The sequence below is a fragment of the Scatophagus argus genome, chromosome 7 (genome assembly GCF_020382885.2).
Source record: "Scatophagus argus isolate fScaArg1 chromosome 7, fScaArg1.pri, whole genome shotgun sequence".
Lineage (NCBI taxonomy): Eukaryota > Metazoa > Chordata > Actinopteri > Scatophagidae > Scatophagus > Scatophagus argus.
In genome coordinates, this window is record NC_058499.1 from 25,914,599 (window position 1) to 25,934,329 (window position 19,731).

The 19,731-nt window shown below is 42.0% G+C and overlaps 2 protein-coding genes across 9 annotated transcripts; both read left to right on the forward strand.

The window, feature by feature from the left end:
- Positions 1 to 3,609: 3,609 nt before the first annotated feature.
- LOC124061873 (major histocompatibility complex class I-related gene protein-like) lies at positions 3,610 to 10,464 on the forward strand. Of its 3 annotated transcripts, none has more exons than XM_046394178.1 (6): positions 3,610 to 3,729; positions 4,399 to 4,668; positions 5,751 to 6,029; positions 6,891 to 7,193; positions 7,269 to 7,376; positions 10,166 to 10,464. In XM_046394178.1, exons 1-6 carry the CDS (start codon positions 3,681 to 3,683, stop codon positions 10,246 to 10,248), a joined length of 1,092 nt encoding a protein of 363 aa, XP_046250134.1. In that variant the 5' UTR covers positions 3,610 to 3,680; the 3' UTR covers positions 10,249 to 10,464. The 3 variants fall into 3 exon arrangements, with proteins under 3 accessions (XP_046250134.1, XP_046250135.1, XP_046250136.1); XM_046394179.1 differs by having other exon boundaries at positions 7,281 to 7,376; XM_046394180.1 differs by having other exon boundaries at positions 3,611 to 3,729; positions 9,632 to 10,464.
- A 504-nt stretch (positions 10,465 to 10,968) lies between these two features.
- Positions 10,969 to 14,667, forward strand: LOC124061871 (major histocompatibility complex class I-related gene protein-like). 6 transcript variants are annotated; one of them, XM_046394174.1, is made up of 8 exons: positions 10,969 to 11,029; positions 11,137 to 11,406; positions 11,725 to 12,003; positions 12,337 to 12,639; positions 12,715 to 12,822; positions 14,062 to 14,079; positions 14,370 to 14,384; positions 14,529 to 14,667. In XM_046394174.1, the coding sequence occupies exons 1-8, from the start codon at positions 10,984 to 10,986 to the stop codon at positions 14,576 to 14,578; spliced, it is 1,089 nt and encodes a 362-aa protein (XP_046250130.1). In that variant the 5' UTR covers positions 10,969 to 10,983; the 3' UTR covers positions 14,579 to 14,667. The 6 variants fall into 6 exon arrangements, with proteins under 6 accessions (XP_046250130.1, XP_046250127.1, XP_046250128.1 ...); XM_046394171.1 differs by having other exon boundaries at positions 14,475 to 14,654; XM_046394172.1 differs by having other exon boundaries at positions 12,727 to 12,822; positions 14,475 to 14,654.
- Positions 14,668 to 19,731: the final 5,064 nt, after the last annotated feature.

Below are 19,731 nucleotides of genomic sequence, written 5' to 3' on the forward strand. Positions count from 1 at the left end.
TGTGAGTCAGGATGACATGATGACACCGTGATGATGTGGGACAACAAACACTTCACATTATTGTGCATTATTGTGACACGTCTCACACTGTACAACACGACAAACTAGATGAGAGTAAAAATACTCTCCTACTAAATAGTTACGATGTATATTTTTATATATAAATATCACTTTCATAAGCCACCTTAAGAATGTTCATGATACGTTTTACTGCACACTGATGAAGATGAACAAATAAATGTGAGAATGTCAAATGTGTTGTTCTCTTTTAGTGCTGTTTTGCTTTTCATTAAAGTGTCAAGCTCTCAAAAGTCCGGCTGTTTTCCTCAATCCACATAATCATCTGTGACCGTTTGCAGTTGTCAAGCTGGGGCTCGGAGCAGGACTCACATGCAGAGACTCGAGTTCACAAGATCAGCCTTTATTAAAGAAGTCTGAGTGGTGAAACAAAGAGGCTATGTAAATAACCTGACGTGGGTTCTTCTCTAGAAGAGAACACACGGCTATGAAACATTAACAAAGAAACGAAGAAACAAAAACTGGCTATGAGAATTTACGAAACAAAAAACGCTCCCAAGGGAGGAATAACTACTATCTAAGAACAAAAAATTACTCCAAACGGAGGAAAATCAAAACTGACTTAACAAAAATATCTACAACCAAAAACCACTCTTAAAGAGCAAAAAATCTATGTCTAATTCTAACAAGAAACTAGAATGAGCTATAGGAAGTACAACAAAAAGTCACTCTAAACAGAGGCTGCAACAAAGAGCTTCAAGACCAGATTCTGCGGCTGTGACGAGAAATACTGGCGTGATCATTCAGGACGAAACACACTGGCACAAGACAAGGGAAACACAGACTGTTTGAACACATGAGGGTAATGGGAAACAGGTGGAAATAATCGGGAAATTGGGAAGACAATCAAACTGGAGACACGAGGAAGGGCAAGTGACCTGAAACGAGAGGAGAGTTATACTTCAAAATTAAACAGGAAATGACGAAACAAAAAACCCAAAACAAGACAATACCTCACCGCTGTGTGACAGCAGTGTTATGAATGTTACCTGAGTGTTAATAATCCTAGAAGGCTCGATGCACAGCAGGACTTTGACAAACCAGACCTCTTCTGTGTGATCCTGAGTTTTAAACTCCATTAATCAAACTGTGAAAGTGAAAGTCGCATGATGATAACTTTCTCACCTTTCAACACAATCCCCACCTCTGATGTATGAAGCAAAAGGAAAACTCAACCAAAAACACAAGCAGGTTTTAATTACAGGACTGAAAACAGATTATTCAAGTGATAATATTTCTTTTTCCTTTGCAGCTGCTGCCTCATGTCTGATGTGTCAAATAAATTCTATGCCTTCCACAGAGTTATATTAGAAAAGAAAATGAAGGCACTGAATGAACTTTATAAACTGAGAACAGAATAAAAGGCAAAGTAACGTGGCTTGTGTGTATAATCCAGTTTCTCTCACACAGCACTGTGCACTAAATGTCAATTAAAGTGCTGACAACTTGGTTTCTCTTGTGTGCCACCATTTCCTTCTACATTGTTTATTATTTACATTGTTTATTGTTTCGTCATAAGCAGAAACACCAACTTCCCCAGCGAGGAATAAAGTGAGCCAAACCAGGTGAACCTGCTCCGTAACATCACATTTTCAACAGATCTGTGCACTTTAAGACGTTTGGATTTTGCTCGTTCTGGCCAAATTAACACAATAATTTTGTTTCAGCTTCACTTCACCTTTAATTGAATTACACTAAGTACATCGTGTTTATATTTACATATTTTGTTTGTACATTTTGTATCCATACTGAATGTAGGAAGCTTGTTTATTCTGTGGTTTACCTGCCAGGTTTGATAGACTCCAGCCTCTATTGATCTCATACTCGTTCTTGTGCAGACATGATTAGCGCTTCTTTGCTGTCCTTCAGTGCAGCATTTTCCAGCTATTGATAGGACTTAATCAAATCAGCCACTATTTGTTCATGGTGCATGCCGTGCGAGGGCTCGTCCCTCCATGATGGTTCGTCCTCCTCCTCATCATCATCTTCAGGTTTCTGCTGCCTGAGGTACTGACTCAAGATGTCAAGTTTGAGGGCCACCTTCCTGATGTTCTGCTGGATCTTTGTTGTTTCATCCTGGACATACGTCTGTGTAGGTTCTCAGTCAGGCGGGCCATGGGAGTTAAAGTGCAAGAAGCGAAGGAAACCACATTTCTTTTAGGTTGTTAAAGACATTTCACCTCTCATCCAAAAGGCTTCTTCACCTTCACCTTCACCTTGGGGGTTTGGGTAGCAGCGTACTTCCATTCTGGACAGCTTCACTCTACGTCTGTGTTAGATTAAAAAAAAATCCCCACCGCAACACCAGCTGCACAAGCAAAATCCTCTTGTTGCAGAAGCACGAAAAAACTACACTGATGATCCTAATCACACAGCAGCTTGGGAGCGAACTGCTAATGGCTGATTTTTCCAGTCCAGAAAGCTCATCTGCACTTACAGTTTACCAGGCAGACAGATACTGCCTGGGCTGCATCCTAAATAAATTAGTGATTGTTTTGCTTTAGCTGTGTTACACTCAGTTTGCTCTGAGGCTATGCAAAAGAAGCGCATGCAGTTCCATTCGTACATACACTTTGCTAGTCGTCTGATAAAATAACAGGTGGATGTAAAGTGCATTTTCCTCTAGCACAACATGATAACGTTATAGCGTTATAACTTTAAAGCAAACTGAAACAGAAGATTTTAATGAGTCAAACATTGGTGAAAGTCACATGATGATAACAACAGAAGCAGATTTTAATTACAGGACTGAAAACAGATTATTCAAAGGCACAGTGAAAATATTTCTTTTTCCTCTGTAGCTGCTGTCTCACATCTCACGTGTTCAATTCTGTATCTTAGAGTTATGTTAGAGAAGAGCTGCCCAAAGTCCAGTCACTGAGTGATCTTTATATGTTGAGAGTAGAAAAAACAGACAAACAGCAGGAAATAAATAACAATAAAGATAAGTAAGAGTGATTTGAATTTACTAAAATTATGTTAATACAAATATATGAGCCACAAGGTGAGAATATGGTTAATTTAAAAATTGTAGTTAATAAATTCATTGTGTAAGATGCAATGTTTAAAATGAAGGGAATAAAAGCATGTATACTGAATGTTAATTGTTGATTATCTTTAACAGTGAGAGTCAGACAGACTCTGTCTTTTTGTAGGCAGTCAGTTTTTCAGCTGGATTACATTTCCAGTCATTTGTCTCAGACTTAGTGTGACTGCAGCTTGTTTGTGTCTTAAGACTAAACACCACAACAACCACAAGTATAAAATAACAATGCAACAGATTATCCATCAAAACCAGATCTCAGTGAAACAGTTTGTGGCTTGATGTGTGTGTAACTCACGCAAAGTACCATACTATCAGAATCAGAATCAGAAATACTTCTGTGGGGGAATTTGGGTAAACACTCAGTTCAGCTGCCCAATGCACAACACGGTCTGTGTCACCTGTGCTGTTTCCTTCTACATTCCTTACTTGTCTTTTGTTCCGTGCGTCATAACCATAAACACTGCCAACTTCCTCCACAAGGAATAAATAAAATTGCACAGAAGTCAAAATAGCTGAAGCCACTCGGTCTTTCACTCGTACATCAAATACAAATAACATGAGACCATTACTGCTGTTGATCCTCATTTGTCACATTTCATCACCAGGTAACAAAATATTATATATGTTCACTTTAAACTCTTCTCTACTCTCTGTTCTACCTGTCAGCATCTGCCCATGCCGTTCTTCTATGTAGTACTAGTATAATTGACTTTACATGCACATACAATACATAGTTTTTCAGCATTCTAATTATAACAACCTGCCATGTTTGTCCTTTGTGATGTATGATATTTACTGCATGTATGTTTCTCTCTCTCTCTCTTTCATCCTCTCTGTCCTGTCTACCTCTTCTTTCCCTCCCTTCACCCAGCCGACTATCAGCAGGATAGTTCTCCCTTGCAAGCCAGGTCCTGCTCAAGGTTTCTTCCTGTTAAAAGGGAGTTTTTCCTTGCCACTGTCTGCTTGCTTGGGGGTTCAGGCTCTGGGTCTCTGTAAAGCATCTAGAGACAATTTTGATTGTATAAGGTGCTATATAAATAAAACTGAATTGAACTGAATTGAATTGAATTGAATTGAACTTTAATTTCACTCCTTCCCATCTCAATTTCACACTAATTTAATTTAAAGTTTGCTGAAACTTTTATTGAATCGTAGAATCAATAGTCTCATCTTATCTCTTCTCTAACATCATGTTTATATTTGTGTATTTTATTGGTATATTTTATTTAAATTTTTTATTCATACTGAATGTTTAAACCTTGTTTGTCCTGCAGTCAAACACTCCCTGAAGTATTTCCTGACTGGGTCTTCTGGACTCCCAAACTTTCCGGAGTTTGTTGGCGTCTCTTTTGTTGATGATGTTGTGGTGGGTTCCTGTGACTCCGACAAAACAACACCGGAAGCGACACAGGACTGGATGATAAAGTTATTCAAACACAATCCTCAGCTATTTGAGATCTATGACCAAATGTGTTTGTTAATTCTGCCCAACCTCTTTAAAGTCACGATTTTTACCTTGACACGGCGCCTCAACCAAAGTGGAGGTAAAGTGTTTCTGTGTGATAGATTTCACTTCTTATTGCAAAAATATGTTTAAAAATATAAAGGCCAAAGAAACATGACGTCAGAGGAACGAAATCAAATTAGAATCGTTAGCTTTGTTTTTGGTTCTTTAGTTTGGATTTGTGTGTGAATTTCTTATGTTTTATGAAGCCCCAGTGAAGAATTTGACACGCTAATAACATTTTACATTGAGGGTACACTAATTAACATTTGTTAGTTTAATGATAAGCATTAACTAGCAGTTAGTTAACAGTTAAAAGTTGTCAGTAATAATAATAATGATGTTTATAGTGCCAGTTATTCAGTAGACTCAGCCTGCAGTATGTGGACATGTTATGTTTGTGTTTCTGCATTTCCAGAAACAAAAGAAAAGGAATAACAGAATTATTTTAAGTTACATAGTCTCCTATGTGTCCACCTGTGCAGAAAGCACACCATTGTTAAAGGGTTAATTGTGGTTCAGTAATGCTGTTCTGAAGCCTTATGTCAGGTCTCTCACTATCTGACTTCCTGTTTTAATTTTTAGGATTCCGTGATTTCCTGTTTGTGTTTGTTGTTGGTGTTTTTACTTTCGTTTGATCGTTTATTGTTTTCACCTGTGTCTCGTTAGCCCTTGTGTCTATAAATACACACGAGCCCCCCCCACCCATCCATCCAGTGTCGTAAAGTAAACCGATAATATCATGAACAAAAACTGATTGGACAAATTAGACAAAATCAGATAGGATTGGATCAATTATACAGATGGACGCAGACACAGATGGCAGACAGACAAACAGACTGGTAGATAAACAGAGGGACGCAGACAGCCAAGCAGGTGAACAGGCAAAGAGAAAAACGGGTAGACGGACAGACAAACACAGACTGACATACAGACAGGCAGAACAACAAGTACAATGCTCAATTATTACCATCAAGCAGAATAAACCAAATCAACCAGAAATAAGTCAGAAGTTGGAGGATGGATAATAACAATAATAAAGAGGTCTTCTAGTAATAAAAAAGCTTACTGTGAACTTCATGATTTTCATGTTAATTAACATGTCTATACTCTCTCTCTCAGGTGTCCATGTTTTGCAGAATATGAACGGCTGTGAGTGGGATGATGAGACCGGAGAGATGACTGGATTTAACCAGTACAGTTATGATGGAGAAGACTTGATATCATTTGACCCGAAGACACTGACATGGGTCACTCAAAAATCACAGGCTTTCAGCACCAAACTGAACTGGGATGCTGACAAAGCAAGAATAAAACAAATTGAATATGATGTGATTCAGATGTGCAATGAGCGACTGAAGACACATTTGGCTTATGGGGAGCGCTCTCTGCTGAGAACAGGTAGAGTCACATGACCTGATGTGGTTTAATGGACACAATGTTCATGTAACCTGCTCAGACTGAACTGTCACTGTGTTGTCACTCTGATCAGTCTGATATTACGTGCTTCTTCTGTCAAACACTGAGACTGTATAAACCAGTGCACAGACAGGATAGATGAAGTAAACTTGCACAGTTTCAGTGTTTGCAAATAGAAATATTTCCACTGAACACTGACACTGATTGAATTTGCTGTAAAGTGTAAAACCTGTCAGATCTTGTTTCTTTATTTATTTTCTTCTATCTTTGGTGGTTGTGTAGTTCCCTTCTGTCTGAGTCAAAATTCTGGTCCAGACTGAAACTCTTTGCACCAATGGAACAGATTGCCATGAAGTTAGATACTCAGAGAGTGAAGTGTAAAATCTTTCATCTGGTGCCATCATCAGCTCAACATTTCTGTTTATCCAATACTTCAGTTTATGACACAGATTACTGGTGTTTATACCTGCAAAACGCACCACATTCACATCAGCCTCGGCTGTATTTTTTAAATATTAGCATGCAAATGTTAGACTGTAAGTTTGTAGTCTTCCTGTTGTGTGTACTTGCTTATTTATGGAGGATGAATTTCACCACTCCAACTGTTGACCGACCTTTAGGGTCATTCAGCCACTGTTATCTCATAGGGATGCGCAATAATATCAGCATGTCATCGTATCTGCAGATGAAGGCTTTAAAGTGAATTTATTCATCTTTTTCCTGTTTTCCTTTTCCTTTCTTTTCCACTCTTTCTTTTATGTTTCTCTGCCCCCTCTCCCTCTATCACTCCTTCTCTGTTTGTTGTCTCTTTCCTTCTCTTTGTCACACTTTCTCTCTCTGCAGATCTTCCCTCAGTGTCTCTCCTCCAGAAGACTCCCTCCTCTCCAGTCAGCTGCCACGCTACAGGTTTCTACCCTGAGAGAGCCACACTCAGCTGGAGGAAAGATGGAGAGGAGCTTCATGAGGACGTGGAGCTCGGAGAGATCCTCCCCAACCACGATGGATCCTTCCAGATGAGTGCTGAGCTGAAGCTTTCATCAGTCACACCTGAAGACTGGAGCAGGTTCACCTGTGTGTTTCAGCTCTCAGGTGTGAAGGAGGACATCGTCACCAAACTGGACAAAGCACACATCAGGACCAACTGGGGTAAGACTGAGATCATTTTTTGTTTGTTCCTTCCAGTGGTGGAGACAAAGTGTGAATGTTCTGTTTTGGTTCCAGTTCCTCCCTCAGAGTTTCCTACTGGTGCAGTTGTTGGAGTTGTTGTAGGACTTCTGCTGCTGACACTCTGCATCTGTGGACTCCTCATGTGGAGAAGGAACAGGACTGGTGAGTGAAGCCATCATTACTCCACTGTTGGATTGGTTGAGCTGGCTGATGTTCAGAGGAGCTCAGAGGTTCTCAGCAGATGTATCTTATGTGTTGGTATAAGTATACACTATAGGTATGGATGCACAGTATTTGGCGTTTGTCAGTACCTGATAGGCTGATCGGCTCTCCTGTGGAGGAATTAAAATATTATTATCATGTCTGCTCTTGTCAAGATGTTCATCTGATGCTGATATTTCAGTTTAAAGCCTTTATCAGTTGATACAAATGACGGGTGAGACACCCGGTTGGTGAAGCTGTTGAGACATGGGATGTCACCTCTCTAGTGGGGACAGAGCCTGAAGCTTGAGAGGCAGAGGGCAGGAGTGGGCTTACTTATAGCCCCACAGCTCTCTGCCTGTATGAAGTCATCAGGTAGGGGAACGGGTCATGAATGTTATTTGTGCTTATGCACCAAATCACAGTTCAGAGTACCCATCCCTTTTTGTCCCTGGGATGGGTGCTGAAAGGTGCCCCTATTGAGAAATCCATTGTTCTACTGGGGAAGTTCAATGCTCAAGGACACCCTAGGCCGCAGGTCGACGATCGACTTTGTAGTCATATCAGCAGGTCTATAGCCGTATGTTTTGGACGCTCGGGTGAAGAGAAGAACAGAGCTGTCAACTGATCACCACCTGGATCAGGTGGCAAAGGGGAAAGCAGAATAGACCTAAACCAACAGTGAGGGTTTGCTGGGAATGTCTGGCTGAGGACCCTTTCAAAATGGTCTTCAACTCCCACCTAAGGCTGTGCTTCTGCTGCATCCCAGGGGTGGTGAGGAATGTGGAGTCTGAGTGTGCTCTAGCTGTGGTCACAAGTCTCCAGTGCCAGTTGCGGTGGCAATCCTCGAACCTGCTGGCGGACACCGGAGGTGAAAGGTGCCATCAAGCTGAAGAAGGAGTCCAACAGGGCATGGCTGGCTTGTGGGGCTCCTGAGTCAGCTAACAGTTACTGGTTACTGGCAAGAGCTGAAACAGAGCCGAAACAGAGCTGAGGTAGTAACAACTCCACAGCAGCGGTGCCCCAGTGTTGGATGAGATCTGTCCAGAGTACCTCACATCTGGATGATGTGGGGCTGTCATGGTTTACACACCTCTGCAACACTGCATGGTCATCAGACACAGTACAAAGACAGCGGCAAACTTTGAAAAGCCTTACAACCAAGTCCCTTGGGGCATCCTGTGAGGGGTTCTCTGGGAAAATGGGGTGGTTGGACCATCCGATCTCTGTGTTGTCAAGTCAAACTTGTTCCCAGTTAGGGGTGAAATCCGTCAGGTTGTCTTTTGTCACTGGTTCTGTTCACAATTTTTATGGACAGAATTTCAAGGCACAGCCAAGTGGCAGAGGGAGTCAGGTTCGGTGGGCTGAGATGAAGTGGTCCTATTGGCGTCATCAAGCATTGACCTCCAATTCGCACTGGGATGGTTTGCAGCCGAGTGTGTAGCGGCTGGAATGAAAGTCAGTACCACTTAATCCAAGGCCATGGTTTTCAGCCAGATAAAGGTAGATTGCCCACCCTGCGTTGGAAGAGAGAGAAGTTTAAGTATCTCGGGGTCTTGTTCACAAGTGAGGGTAAAATGGAGCAAGAGATTGACAAGCGGATCGGAGCAGCATCAGAGCTGTGGTGCAGATGCTGTATCAGCCTGTTGTGGTGAAGAGAGAGTTCCCCAGCCTTAGAGACGGGGTGAGGAGCTCGGACATCCGGGAGGGGCTCAGAGGGGAGCCTGGGGAGTTGTTTCAGCCGTGTCCATCCAGGAGGAGACCCTTGGCATCTGAATGTGATTATTATTTCCTGGTTACGCTAATTAAGCTCACTTAAGGAGAGTCTGCAGTTTTAGCTTTACGTGTGTACAGCCTGTACTGATGTTACTGCAGTTGGTGTGCTTGTACTTTTTATATTTCGTTTCTCAGTTTGTTGCGTGGTCACACTTTTACTTTTTAGATCCTACGAAGTGTTACTTTGTGTGTAGTTTAATATTTGTTGTGTTGACAGGCCTTCAGAATGAAACAGATCCCTTTATGCTGTTCACGGCTGCCTGGTTAAGCTGTCAGTTTTTACTTCAGGGAGAAAATTTAATGTGGACAACATTGTGGTTCCACCTTGTGGCAGAGCGATAAATCAATCCAGACAACCTGTTTATCGTTTGGTTCAATATGATGGCCGAGCTGAAAGTTTGTGTTATGTTTCTCATCGTGTTATATTATTCTGGTTTCAGAAACCACACACACAGACACACACCTACAGGCCTAAACAACCAGCAGAGACAGTCCTGTGCACTTTTTCAAACTACCTGTCAATAAACTTTATTGGACTGTTAGTGATGTGATCGGTCACTTCAGTGGTGAGAACTGATGTTGCTGTCCAGCTTTTTCTACTGTTTCTGCACCTTATTGGACATTAAAGAAAAACAAGGACAATGTCTGGATGAGTTTATATTGTGAGGCTGTCATTGGTCTCTGAAGATTCTGACCAAGTCCAGTTATGGGAGACAAACTCACTCCAAGCCTTAAAGTGTGTGTGTGTGTGACAAGTTGTGTGTACGTTAACACAGATATGACTTACGGTGCTTCACAAACTAATATATGAGATGTTTATTCATTTTTGAGTTCATTAATCTTTAGTTTATGTCTGCTGATTTGACACAGACTTTCCGCTGCAGATTAAAAGTCTTTTTCTGGACTGTTTGTTGGATTTACTGTTTGTTAAAGTGGACTTGATGCAGTTTCACAGTTTGTTTCTGACCTCACAGCTCCTGACGATAACTCTGAGGCCTCTGAGAACCTGAATCCAAGACCTGATTGTCAGTCGCCCTCACTGAGTTCCCTCATGTGACATGTATCACACTGTACAACACGACAAACTAAATGAGACGAACATTTGCTTGCTGTTACATAACTGAATGAATAGTTGTGATTCATATGGTTTGATGGATGGATTCAACATTAATGCTGGGCTTCCATAAAAAGGCTTACCTTCCTTTGGTACACATCAGTTGTTCTTTCTTTTAGTGCTGCTGTTTGGCTTTCCAATAAAGTCTCCTGCTCTCAAAAGTGAGGCTCCTTTTTTTGAGTCGAACACACAAGCATTCAGTTTTCCCATCATCAGGCAGCATCATGAAGGCAGCTCTGGTAAAATCTCACATACAGTGAATATTACAAAGTGCTAAAAAGTGTGCACAGAGTCTGAGTTCACACCACAGTCCCTCCATCATGATGTCTATGGTACAAACTGGAGAGAAACTCATCATCAGTGTCTTCAGGTTCAGATGGAGGCGACTGGAGATGCAAAACTGATGTAGGAAGAAAGTGAAGCAACATCAGGGCCAAAAAATGCCACCACACCTGAAACACTTTTGGCTTGTGTCTAAGCTGTTTGTTCTTATCTAACAGCAGCGCACACAGATGGAAAGGGAGGAGACACAAGTTAGAACAAGAAACGACAAATAAAGAAAAACAAATCTCAGAGTCTTGGCGGAGCTTTGGCATCTGACAAGACAAAGAGATTTAGTGATAGCAGACAGGCAAACAGCTGAACCAGCCTTCATCTGGTTGTCTTCATCAAAACACGATGAAAACTTTATTCTTGTTACTTCTCTTCTGTCACGGATCATCAGGTAAGACCTCACTTCAAATGTGCGTTTTAAATCATATTTATTGTGTGGTGATGTTTGTATGTTCACACCATTTTATGCTGGATGTATAAATATTGTTTGTCCTGCAGTCAAGCACACCATGAAATTGTTCAGCACTGGATCTACTGGACTCTCAAACATCCCAGAATTTATGGCAACCGTAGAGTTTGATGGGATTCTGTTGGCTTACTGCAACACCAACATAAGGAGACTAGAAATAAGACAGGACTGGGTGAAAATGTTCTATAAGAACAATTCTCAGCACTTGGAGCCGTACAAAGCGGTGTGTTGGGAGCGTCTGCCAGTGTTCTTCAAAGCCACGATCAAGCGTCTGAAGCAGCTCTTCAACCAAAGTGGAGGTAGGCTGCAGCATGTACCACATTGTAGTTCTGACTTTCTGTTTATACAGTAACATTTTGACGAACACAAAAGACAAAACCACTTAGTTCACATCCAGGAATTTAAAGAACAACAGCTTTTCAAACTGTGAAGTAGAAGTTGGGTTTGATCAGTCAAAGACAGAAAAAAGTGCAAAAGTATCTGCTGTTGACTCACGAACACACCACAGGACTGCGAGAACAGCACCACATCATGCAGTGAACAGGATTTGTAAGATCCTCTTTGCTCTGCAGATTTCATCTGATTGTCACTGGTCTTTGTTTCTCTCTCTCTCTCAGGTGTCCATGTGTTACAAAGGATAGATGGCTGTGATTGGGATGATGAGACTGGAAAAATTAAAGTTTTTTCACAGTATGGTTATGATGGAGAGGACTTGATATCATTGGACCTGAAGACACTGACGTGGATCGCTCAGAAACTCCAGGCTGTCACCATCAAACAGAGATGGGATGCTGACAAAACAAGAACAAAAAACATGAAGAATTACCTCACTCTGGATTGTCCTGAATGGCTGAAGAAGTTGTTGGCTTCAGGCAACAGCTCTCTGCTGAGAACAGGTAGAGTCACATGATCTGATGTAGTTTCAAGGTCACAACAGTGTTCACGTAGCCTGCTCAGACTGAACTGCCATTTAACTGTCACTCCAGGCAGTCTGATATTACTTCATTTTTGTCTGCATTAAATCTTGAAAGATAAAAATAGATTTTACATTTCAGTGCATATCAGACAACATAAACTCCAACACTGATGAGTACTGATGGATTTGCTGACCAAGATGTCAGACTGTCACACATTTTAGTCAGTGTGTTTTTTCTCTTTAAGTTGTCAGCTCATCTGCATCTGTCCCTCATTAGTCTTCACTCTGTCTGTCTCTGTCTGTCTCTCTGCAGATCTTCCCACAGTGTCTCTCCTCCAGAAGACTCCCTCCTCTCCAGTCAGCTGCCACGCTACAGGTTTCTACCCTGAGAGAGCCACACTCAGCTGGAGGAAAGATGGAGAGGAGCTTCATGAGGACGTGGAGCTCGGAGAGATCCTCCCCAACCACGATGGAACCTTCCAGATGAGTGCAGAGCTGAAGCTTTCATCAGTCACACCTGAGGACTGGAGCAGGTACACCTGTGTGCTTCAGCTCTCAGGTGTGAAGGAGGACATCGTCACCAAACTGGACAAAGCACACATCAGGACCAACTGGGGTAAGACTGAGATCATTTTTTGTTTGTTCCTTCCAGTGGTGGAGACAAAGTGTGAATGTTCTGTTTTGGTTCCAGTTCCTCCCTCAGAGTTTCCTACTGGTGCAGTTGTTGGAGTTGTTGTAGGACTTCTGCTGCTGACACTCTGCATCTGTGGACTCCTCATGTGGAGAAGGAACAGGACTGGTGAGTGAAGCCATCGTTACTCCACTGTTGGTTTGTTTGAGCTGGCTGATGTTCAGAGGAGCTCAGAGGTCCTCAGCAGATGTTCGGTATGTGTTAGTGTGTACTGTCTTCTGTGTTGTCATCAGTCAAAGAAAGCTTCTCTCTTGGCTCAGTTCAATTAATACGTACCTGGAACACAGGAAGACAGCGTCTCACAGCCAGAGTGCTTATAAGAGCGATGCAAAGCACACTGAAATATTAAACCAAAATTAGCATCTGTCACAGTACCACAGGGCGACTCTGCTGCTACATTTAAGCTAGCTGGTCTCTCACAAGAAGGACGACTCAATTTACAAAGCACAACAGCCAAAAATAAAATGAATCTTCCGCAACAATGATCGCTATTGCTCCTGATTACCAATACCGGAATGTGAACTTTTAACAATAAAACAATAAAGTTAATAGCTAACTCCAGCAGAGCTCATTCGACCCTGACTTACCACGTGGACAGCATGTAGTAGACTGGAGACAAGAGTGGGTCACCCTTACCAGGTCTACAGGGGCTCTCTAGGTGGAGCTAAATTACACTGTCCCGTGGGGGAACTATATAACCAATACAATAAAGGGGCAGTCGTGGATCAGCGGTTAGGGTGTCGGACCCGTAACCGGTGGATCACTGGTTCGATTCCCCGTACCGGTGTCCATGGCTGAGGTACCCTTGAGCAAGGTACCTAACCCGCACTGCTCCCCGGGCGCTGCACGCGGTCGCCCACTGCCCCGGGTTTGTTGTGTGTGTGTGCACGTCACTTGGGTGGGTTAAATGCAGAGCACGAATTTCGTTGGAGTGAGTTCCCTCCAATGACAAAATACGTCACTTTCATCTTTCTTTCATACAATATACAGAAAATAATAAGAACTCGCTGGCAAGTGGAAACAAAATAAATAAAGGACTTATTACCCCCTTACATTAGCATAAGTACACACTGTAGGTATGGATGCGCAGTATTTGGTGTTTGTCAGTATCTGATATGCTGATCGGCTCTGCTGTGGAGGAGTTAAAATATTATTATTCTGTCTGCTCTTATCGAGGTGTTCATCTGATGCTGATATTTCAGTTTAAAGTCTTTATCAGCTGACACAAATGACATTCAGAAGCTGCAGTTCTGCCTTTATACTCAAAGCAGAAGTCTGTGGTTTTTGTTTTCTTTTCTTAAATTCAGATTGAACTTTTAACACTGTAACCTCTCATCTGTGTTTCAGGATTCAGACCAGCAGAGAGTAAGTTTGCTTTTGTGAAAAATAAAATATTTGTGTTTTAATATTAAAAATAATGTGAGTTGTATTATTTGTGACCATAAGAAATCAGTCATTCATTAACAGATGAGATGTTTATTGTTTGTTAATATTTCAGTTCATCAATCTTTACTTTGTGTCTGCTAATCTGACATAAACTTTATTCTGTAGATTAAAAGACAAACTTTTTCTAGATTTTTTCATGTTTATGAAAGTGGATTTGATGCAGTTTCACAGTTTTTTTCTGACCTTTGTTTGTCTTTTGTTAATTTCAGCCCAACCTCCACCTGGTGAGTAAAATGTACTTTTCTTCTCTTTCAACTGACCTGACACAAACTTTATGCTGTAGATTAAAAAGGGTTTCACATTTGGTTTCGCAGATGAACTTTGTCAAGACTGTTTTGCTGAAACACAGTTTGTTTCTGACCTCACAGCTCCTGCCGACTACTATGAGACCTCTGAGAACCTGAATAAGATAACATAAGAACTTTATTGATCCCGCAGGAAATTGTTGTGCCAGGGTTGCAATACAAAGAAGTAAACAAAAGTAGAAAGTAATTTCCCCACAAAATATAATATATATATATATATATATATATATATGTATATATATATATATATATATATATATATAAATAAATAACAGAGTACAATAAAAATAACAGAGTATGTAGTATATACATGAGATATAGATAACGGCAGATAAGGTGCAGAATGGCAACGGATAAGGTGCGGATACAATCTTAAAGTGTTAATTGTAGTGCAGGATAAATTATTTTGTCCTATGTGGAGAAAGGGGATGAGTTGAAGAGTAGCTGATAGCCACAGGGAGGAAGGACTTCCTGTGGCGTTCTGTGGAGCACCTCGGTGGTCTCAGTCTACGACTGAAGGTGCTGCGGTAGGATTCCAGTGTGGCCTGCAGGGGGTGTGACTTGTTGTTTAGGATGTTGAGCAGTTTCCTCAGCATCCTCTGCTCAGACAGCTCTGCCAGAGACTGCAGTTCCACTCCCAGGACAGAGCCAGCTCTCCTGATGAGCTTATCGAGCCTGTTGGCATCAGCTGTCTATCCAAGACCTGTTGACAAACGCACTGGATGAGTTCCTGCATGTGACTTGTATCACATTATGCAGTTTCACAGAAGTAAAGGAGACTGAAAGATGACTTCCTGCAACGACAGAATAGCAGGAATTCCACTAATTCATTTTCCTAAATGTTAGATGTAATAGTTGTATGTCACTTTATCCATTTCTATTTGATCTTTAACAATCAGTTGTAAAAAGTGTATCCAACATTTTAATGAATCTTTATGTTGTCAAACCACCTGAGTCGCCAACTGGAGGCTGTTGGTGAGGCTGGTTGAACCTGATAGACGGTGATGGTGGTTGGACTGAGCGAGTCAGAGCTTTCACATGAAGTTTCCTATCAGGTCAGTCAGTGTAGTTTAGCCTGAGCAGATACAATGTAGATATAAGACCACAGAGCGTCTGCTGTTTGCTCTGGTGAGTGAAGGACTTAAAGGCAGCTTGAGGACACGTCAGGTTCTTATGTTCAAAACATCACTAACATGAATACTGGGCTTCCATGGCAACGCTCAGCCAACATTTGGCACAAAGTGTCCAACTTGTTACTGAGTATTGATGAACATAAATGGATGAGAAAATTGAATGTATTGCTCTTTTGTTTTGCACTTCACTTTTCAATAAAGCCCACAACTTTCAAATGTTTGTCTCTTTCTCTAAGTCCACGTGTTCACCTGTGACTGTAGTTGCAGTCATATGAGCGTTAGCAGCAGTTTGATGTGTCGTCATGGCGGCACACCTGACACTTTCTTCAGTGTGCTGTTATCTCGCTGTCACGAACTACAGATGACCTGCAGTGTTGTAGATCCATGTGTGATCATTAACTACGGGCCTGTCTCAAACCTTCCCCATGAAACCTTAAAACATTTCAGATTGGCTTCAGAACAATCTTAAGACCGCACTAATTACAAAATGGGGACGTTGGGGTTCACCATGAAACCAGATTAATGTGTTAGCGCAGGATGTTAAACCTGGTTAGATCACCATGGTAACTGGTGCTGCACACCTGACCTGGTCCGGAGGAGGTGAAGTCCAGAAGCTGAACAGCGCTGTGTTTTCACTAATGCTTTTCCTGCTGATGCTCTTTATGAGTGGTCCAGATTCTCAGCTGAAGGAACATGTTGTGCAAGCAAACGTTCTGCGTTCTGTCAGTAACATCACCAAACTAAGTCATCCAACTCCAACAGAGCAGCTCAAACTGTCTGCATCGTGTTGTGCTTGCATGCAGGAAATCATTTCCCCGCGTTTGCGTCAGGTCGTAACACTTTAAATTTTACACAGCAACGCATCCATCCACTAAAGAAACACAAAAACTCAGACAGCTGTGGATTAGACCTGTGCTTTCTTTCTTTGTTCTGAATTGCTCCAGTGTCCATTTTAAATCCCTTGCATTGAAGCTAAAAAGGCTGATTAAAAATGAGTCCATATGTATTAATCACAGAAAATATTCAATCAATAAAAATGTATTTTGGCTCGGCCACAACCTAAACTAAAGTTATTGTTCTGGGCCCCAAACACCTTAGAAACAAATGATCCAATGATATAGCAGCTCCAGGTGGCTTAACCTTTGCCTCAAGCTCCGCTGTGTGTCATGATCTGCTGTCTATAAGTCTCTGGTTTTTCTGTTTTTCCCCTGAACGCTTCATCCCTCAGCCCATTATCACCTCAGTCAGCCTCACTGCTCTCACCTGTTCTCCTCACAGGTTACAAAGGCAACCCCTGCCCATCTCTCATTGCCAGATTGTTCCTCTGCTCTGCATGACTCTCCAGCTCCAGTTTTCCAGTTTGCCTTGCCAGATGATAACCCTGCCTGTTACCGTTTTTGCCACCTGCCTTCTCCTTTGGTAAAGTAGACTGAAAAGTAGTAGACAGAAAAATGAGTCCATGCATTTATTACTTCCAGGCTGGATTATTGTAACTCCCTTTTATCAGGTTGCCCCAGTAAGTAAGATCATTTCAAAACTTGTTTCTGTCGCGTCGTGTGCTGCTATAACTTATAACTGCACTCAGTTTGGCACACTGCAGCGACAGGCTGAGACAGATGCAGCATCACATCACCCAGAGGTCAGACCTGGGATCACGCGGGGGGGCGTGTCCCTCAAAGCCAAGATGGCAGCAGAGTGGCACGCAGGACGTGCAGCTCAGAGCCAAGATGGCGATTGCCCACGTAATGAAGTGATGGACGAGCTCACTGAACTGATGGATTTGGATGATCGGTAACAAAAATGAAATGATTGCAGCACTTACAAGTTAAAGAAAATCATGTGTAAATAACCCTACTTTACTCTATCTCTGCCTTAATAATGTGTCTGCCTTAATAATGCCTCTGCCCAGACATAAGCCTCTTACTGTGAGTTGCTCTGGTCCTTCGGAGTTGGAAAATTGGGGCAGTCGTGGATCAGCGGTTAGGGTGTCGGACCTGTAACCGGTGGATCGCTGGTTCAATTCCCCGTACCGGTGTCCATGGCTGAGGTACCCTTGAGCACAGTACCTAACCCCCACTGCTCCCCGGGCGCTGCACGCGGTCGCCCACTGCCCCGGGTTTGCTGTGTGTGTGTGCACGTCACTTGGGTGGGTTAAATGCAGAGCACGAATTTCGTTGGAGTGAGTTCCCTCCAATGACAAAATATGTCACTTTCACTTTCATCTTTCATTAATAGTCTATTTAAACATTCGCCGCGTTCTCCCCAGCGGGGTGCTGGCGGTCTGTTGTTTCGCTCCTTTGGCGATGCGGCATATCACTGTGTGTCCCACGGCGGCAGCGGGGGAAATCACCGGTGAAGACAAAAAGAGCCCAATAGCCCTCATTGTCGCAGCAAGCACGGGGAAAAAGCGGCGACTGAGGGTCACAGTGAACTTTTATTACCTGAGCGACGTCACCTTGGACCCCTGTGAAGATGGCTGGACCACAGCCAATGTTTGTGCCGGTCCTGAGTTTGAATTTGTTTATGACTAAGTGCGCGTCATGGGATGGGGGTCTCGAACCGACAGTCACTCTAACTCAGGCTTTATGGGGTACATGTAGGCTGCTCTACTGTTCTCCAGAGCACATGGCCAGAGATCCCAACATCGTTAACTCAAGGGGAGGCAGGAAGAAAACAGTCCTTGTTAACCACATCTTCTGTCATACTGCAGCAACATGACGACAATGAACATCTTCACATAGACAAACAACATTAGTTCCGCTTCAAGTTTCATAGTTTCTCTGAGACATACAACATGTTATTAATTATAGTCATGTTCATTAACAAAGAAAAAGTTTAACCAAACATGATTTATTATTTTTGGCCCTTCGACTGACTGACGACCAGTCCAGGGTGTACCCCACCTCTCGCCTGTAGTCAGCTGGGATAGGCTCCAGCTCCCCCGTGACCCTGACGGATAATAGACAAGACAAGACAACTTTATTTTTACAAGCAGTTTGTCTCAAAGAGCTTACCATAACATCAGCAACATCCTCTGCCCTTCGACCCTCACATTGACTAAGGAAAAACTCCCAGAAAAACCTTTAACAGGAAAAAAATGGAAGAAACCTCAGGGTGAGCAACAGCTGGCCTTGTGGCGGCTTGGGTGTGCTCCCGAACCGAACCAGCAGAGGGCGCTGCTGGAATGTTTGTTCTGCTTTGGCCTGAGCTCTTCTTTGGATAAAAATAAAAAAGTGCACGTTTGGCACTGAGTCAAGACGGTCTCGCTCTTTGTTTTAAGTAATACACTTCACATGGTGTCAGACGTGAACACACAGCGTTTTGGAAGTTTGTCAGAGATTAGAAGCTGGACCTGGCGACGTTTTCGGCACCGGAGCAATTCGACTTTGACAAGCCGGAGGACTGTCCGTTCGGGATGTGTGGCGGGGCGGGGCGGAGGCCACCGGAACTGGATCAGACAACGCCACCTGGGGTATCTCACCCCAGGAAATACTACAGTCTATGTCAATTTGGCTAAGACCTCAATTACCTAATGGGCACGCAGACTCGTTCACTTAAACCAAACAGAGACGTGGTTTCATAAATCAGACCAAATTTATTAGTAACAATTAGAATTAATAAATAAATATAAATTCCTGTAAAGAAGGAACAACAACAAAGGTGAATCAAATTATAAAAAGGTAACAATTTTGATATTTGATATTTTATTTGATATTTATTTATTTTTTTGAACATAGATAAACAAAAAAAGAAATGAAACAATCGCACAATTAAACAACAAGACTTAACACATATTTATGTTCAAAAGGAGTGGGAAGAAGCCAAAGCTTATTCAATCTCACCCCTTCTCCCTAGTTACTTCAATATATACTATAATAATTTATAAAATAGTGATATATATATACACACACATATATACATTGATATACATTACATACATTCATCATACAATAATGTATAATTTATAAGCATGCATACATACACAGATACACACACACACATATAGACATACATAAACACACGCACATACATACCACAATACCGAGAAGAAATAAATAAAGAAATAAATAGATTAACTTTTTAATTTTAACTTTTTAACTTTTAAAATTTTAATCAACAAAAGATTCTTTTAT

Bases quoted from the DNA above. Each gene is read 5' to 3' on its own strand.
- LOC124061871 (XM_046394171.1), top strand. From the start codon at position 10,984: ATGAAAACTTTATTCTTGTTACTTCTCTTCTGTCACGGATCATCAG. The intron at 11,030-11,136 runs GTAAGACCTCAC...TTTGTCCTGCAG, and splicing joins CTTCTGTCACGGATCATCAG to TCAAGCACACCATGAAATTG. The intron at 11,407-11,724 runs GTAGGCTGCAGC...TCTCTCTCTCAG, and splicing joins GCTCTTCAACCAAAGTGGAG to GTGTCCATGTGTTACAAAGG.
- LOC124061873 (XM_046394178.1), top strand. From the start codon at position 3,681: ATGAGACCATTACTGCTGTTGATCCTCATTTGTCACATTTCATCACCA. The intron at 7,194-7,268 runs GTAAGACTGAGA...TTTTGGTTCCAG, and splicing joins ACACATCAGGACCAACTGGG to TTCCTCCCTCAGAGTTTCCT. The intron at 7,377-10,165 runs GTGAGTGAAGCC...CTGACCTCACAG, and splicing joins GTGGAGAAGGAACAGGACTG to CTCCTGACGATAACTCTGAG.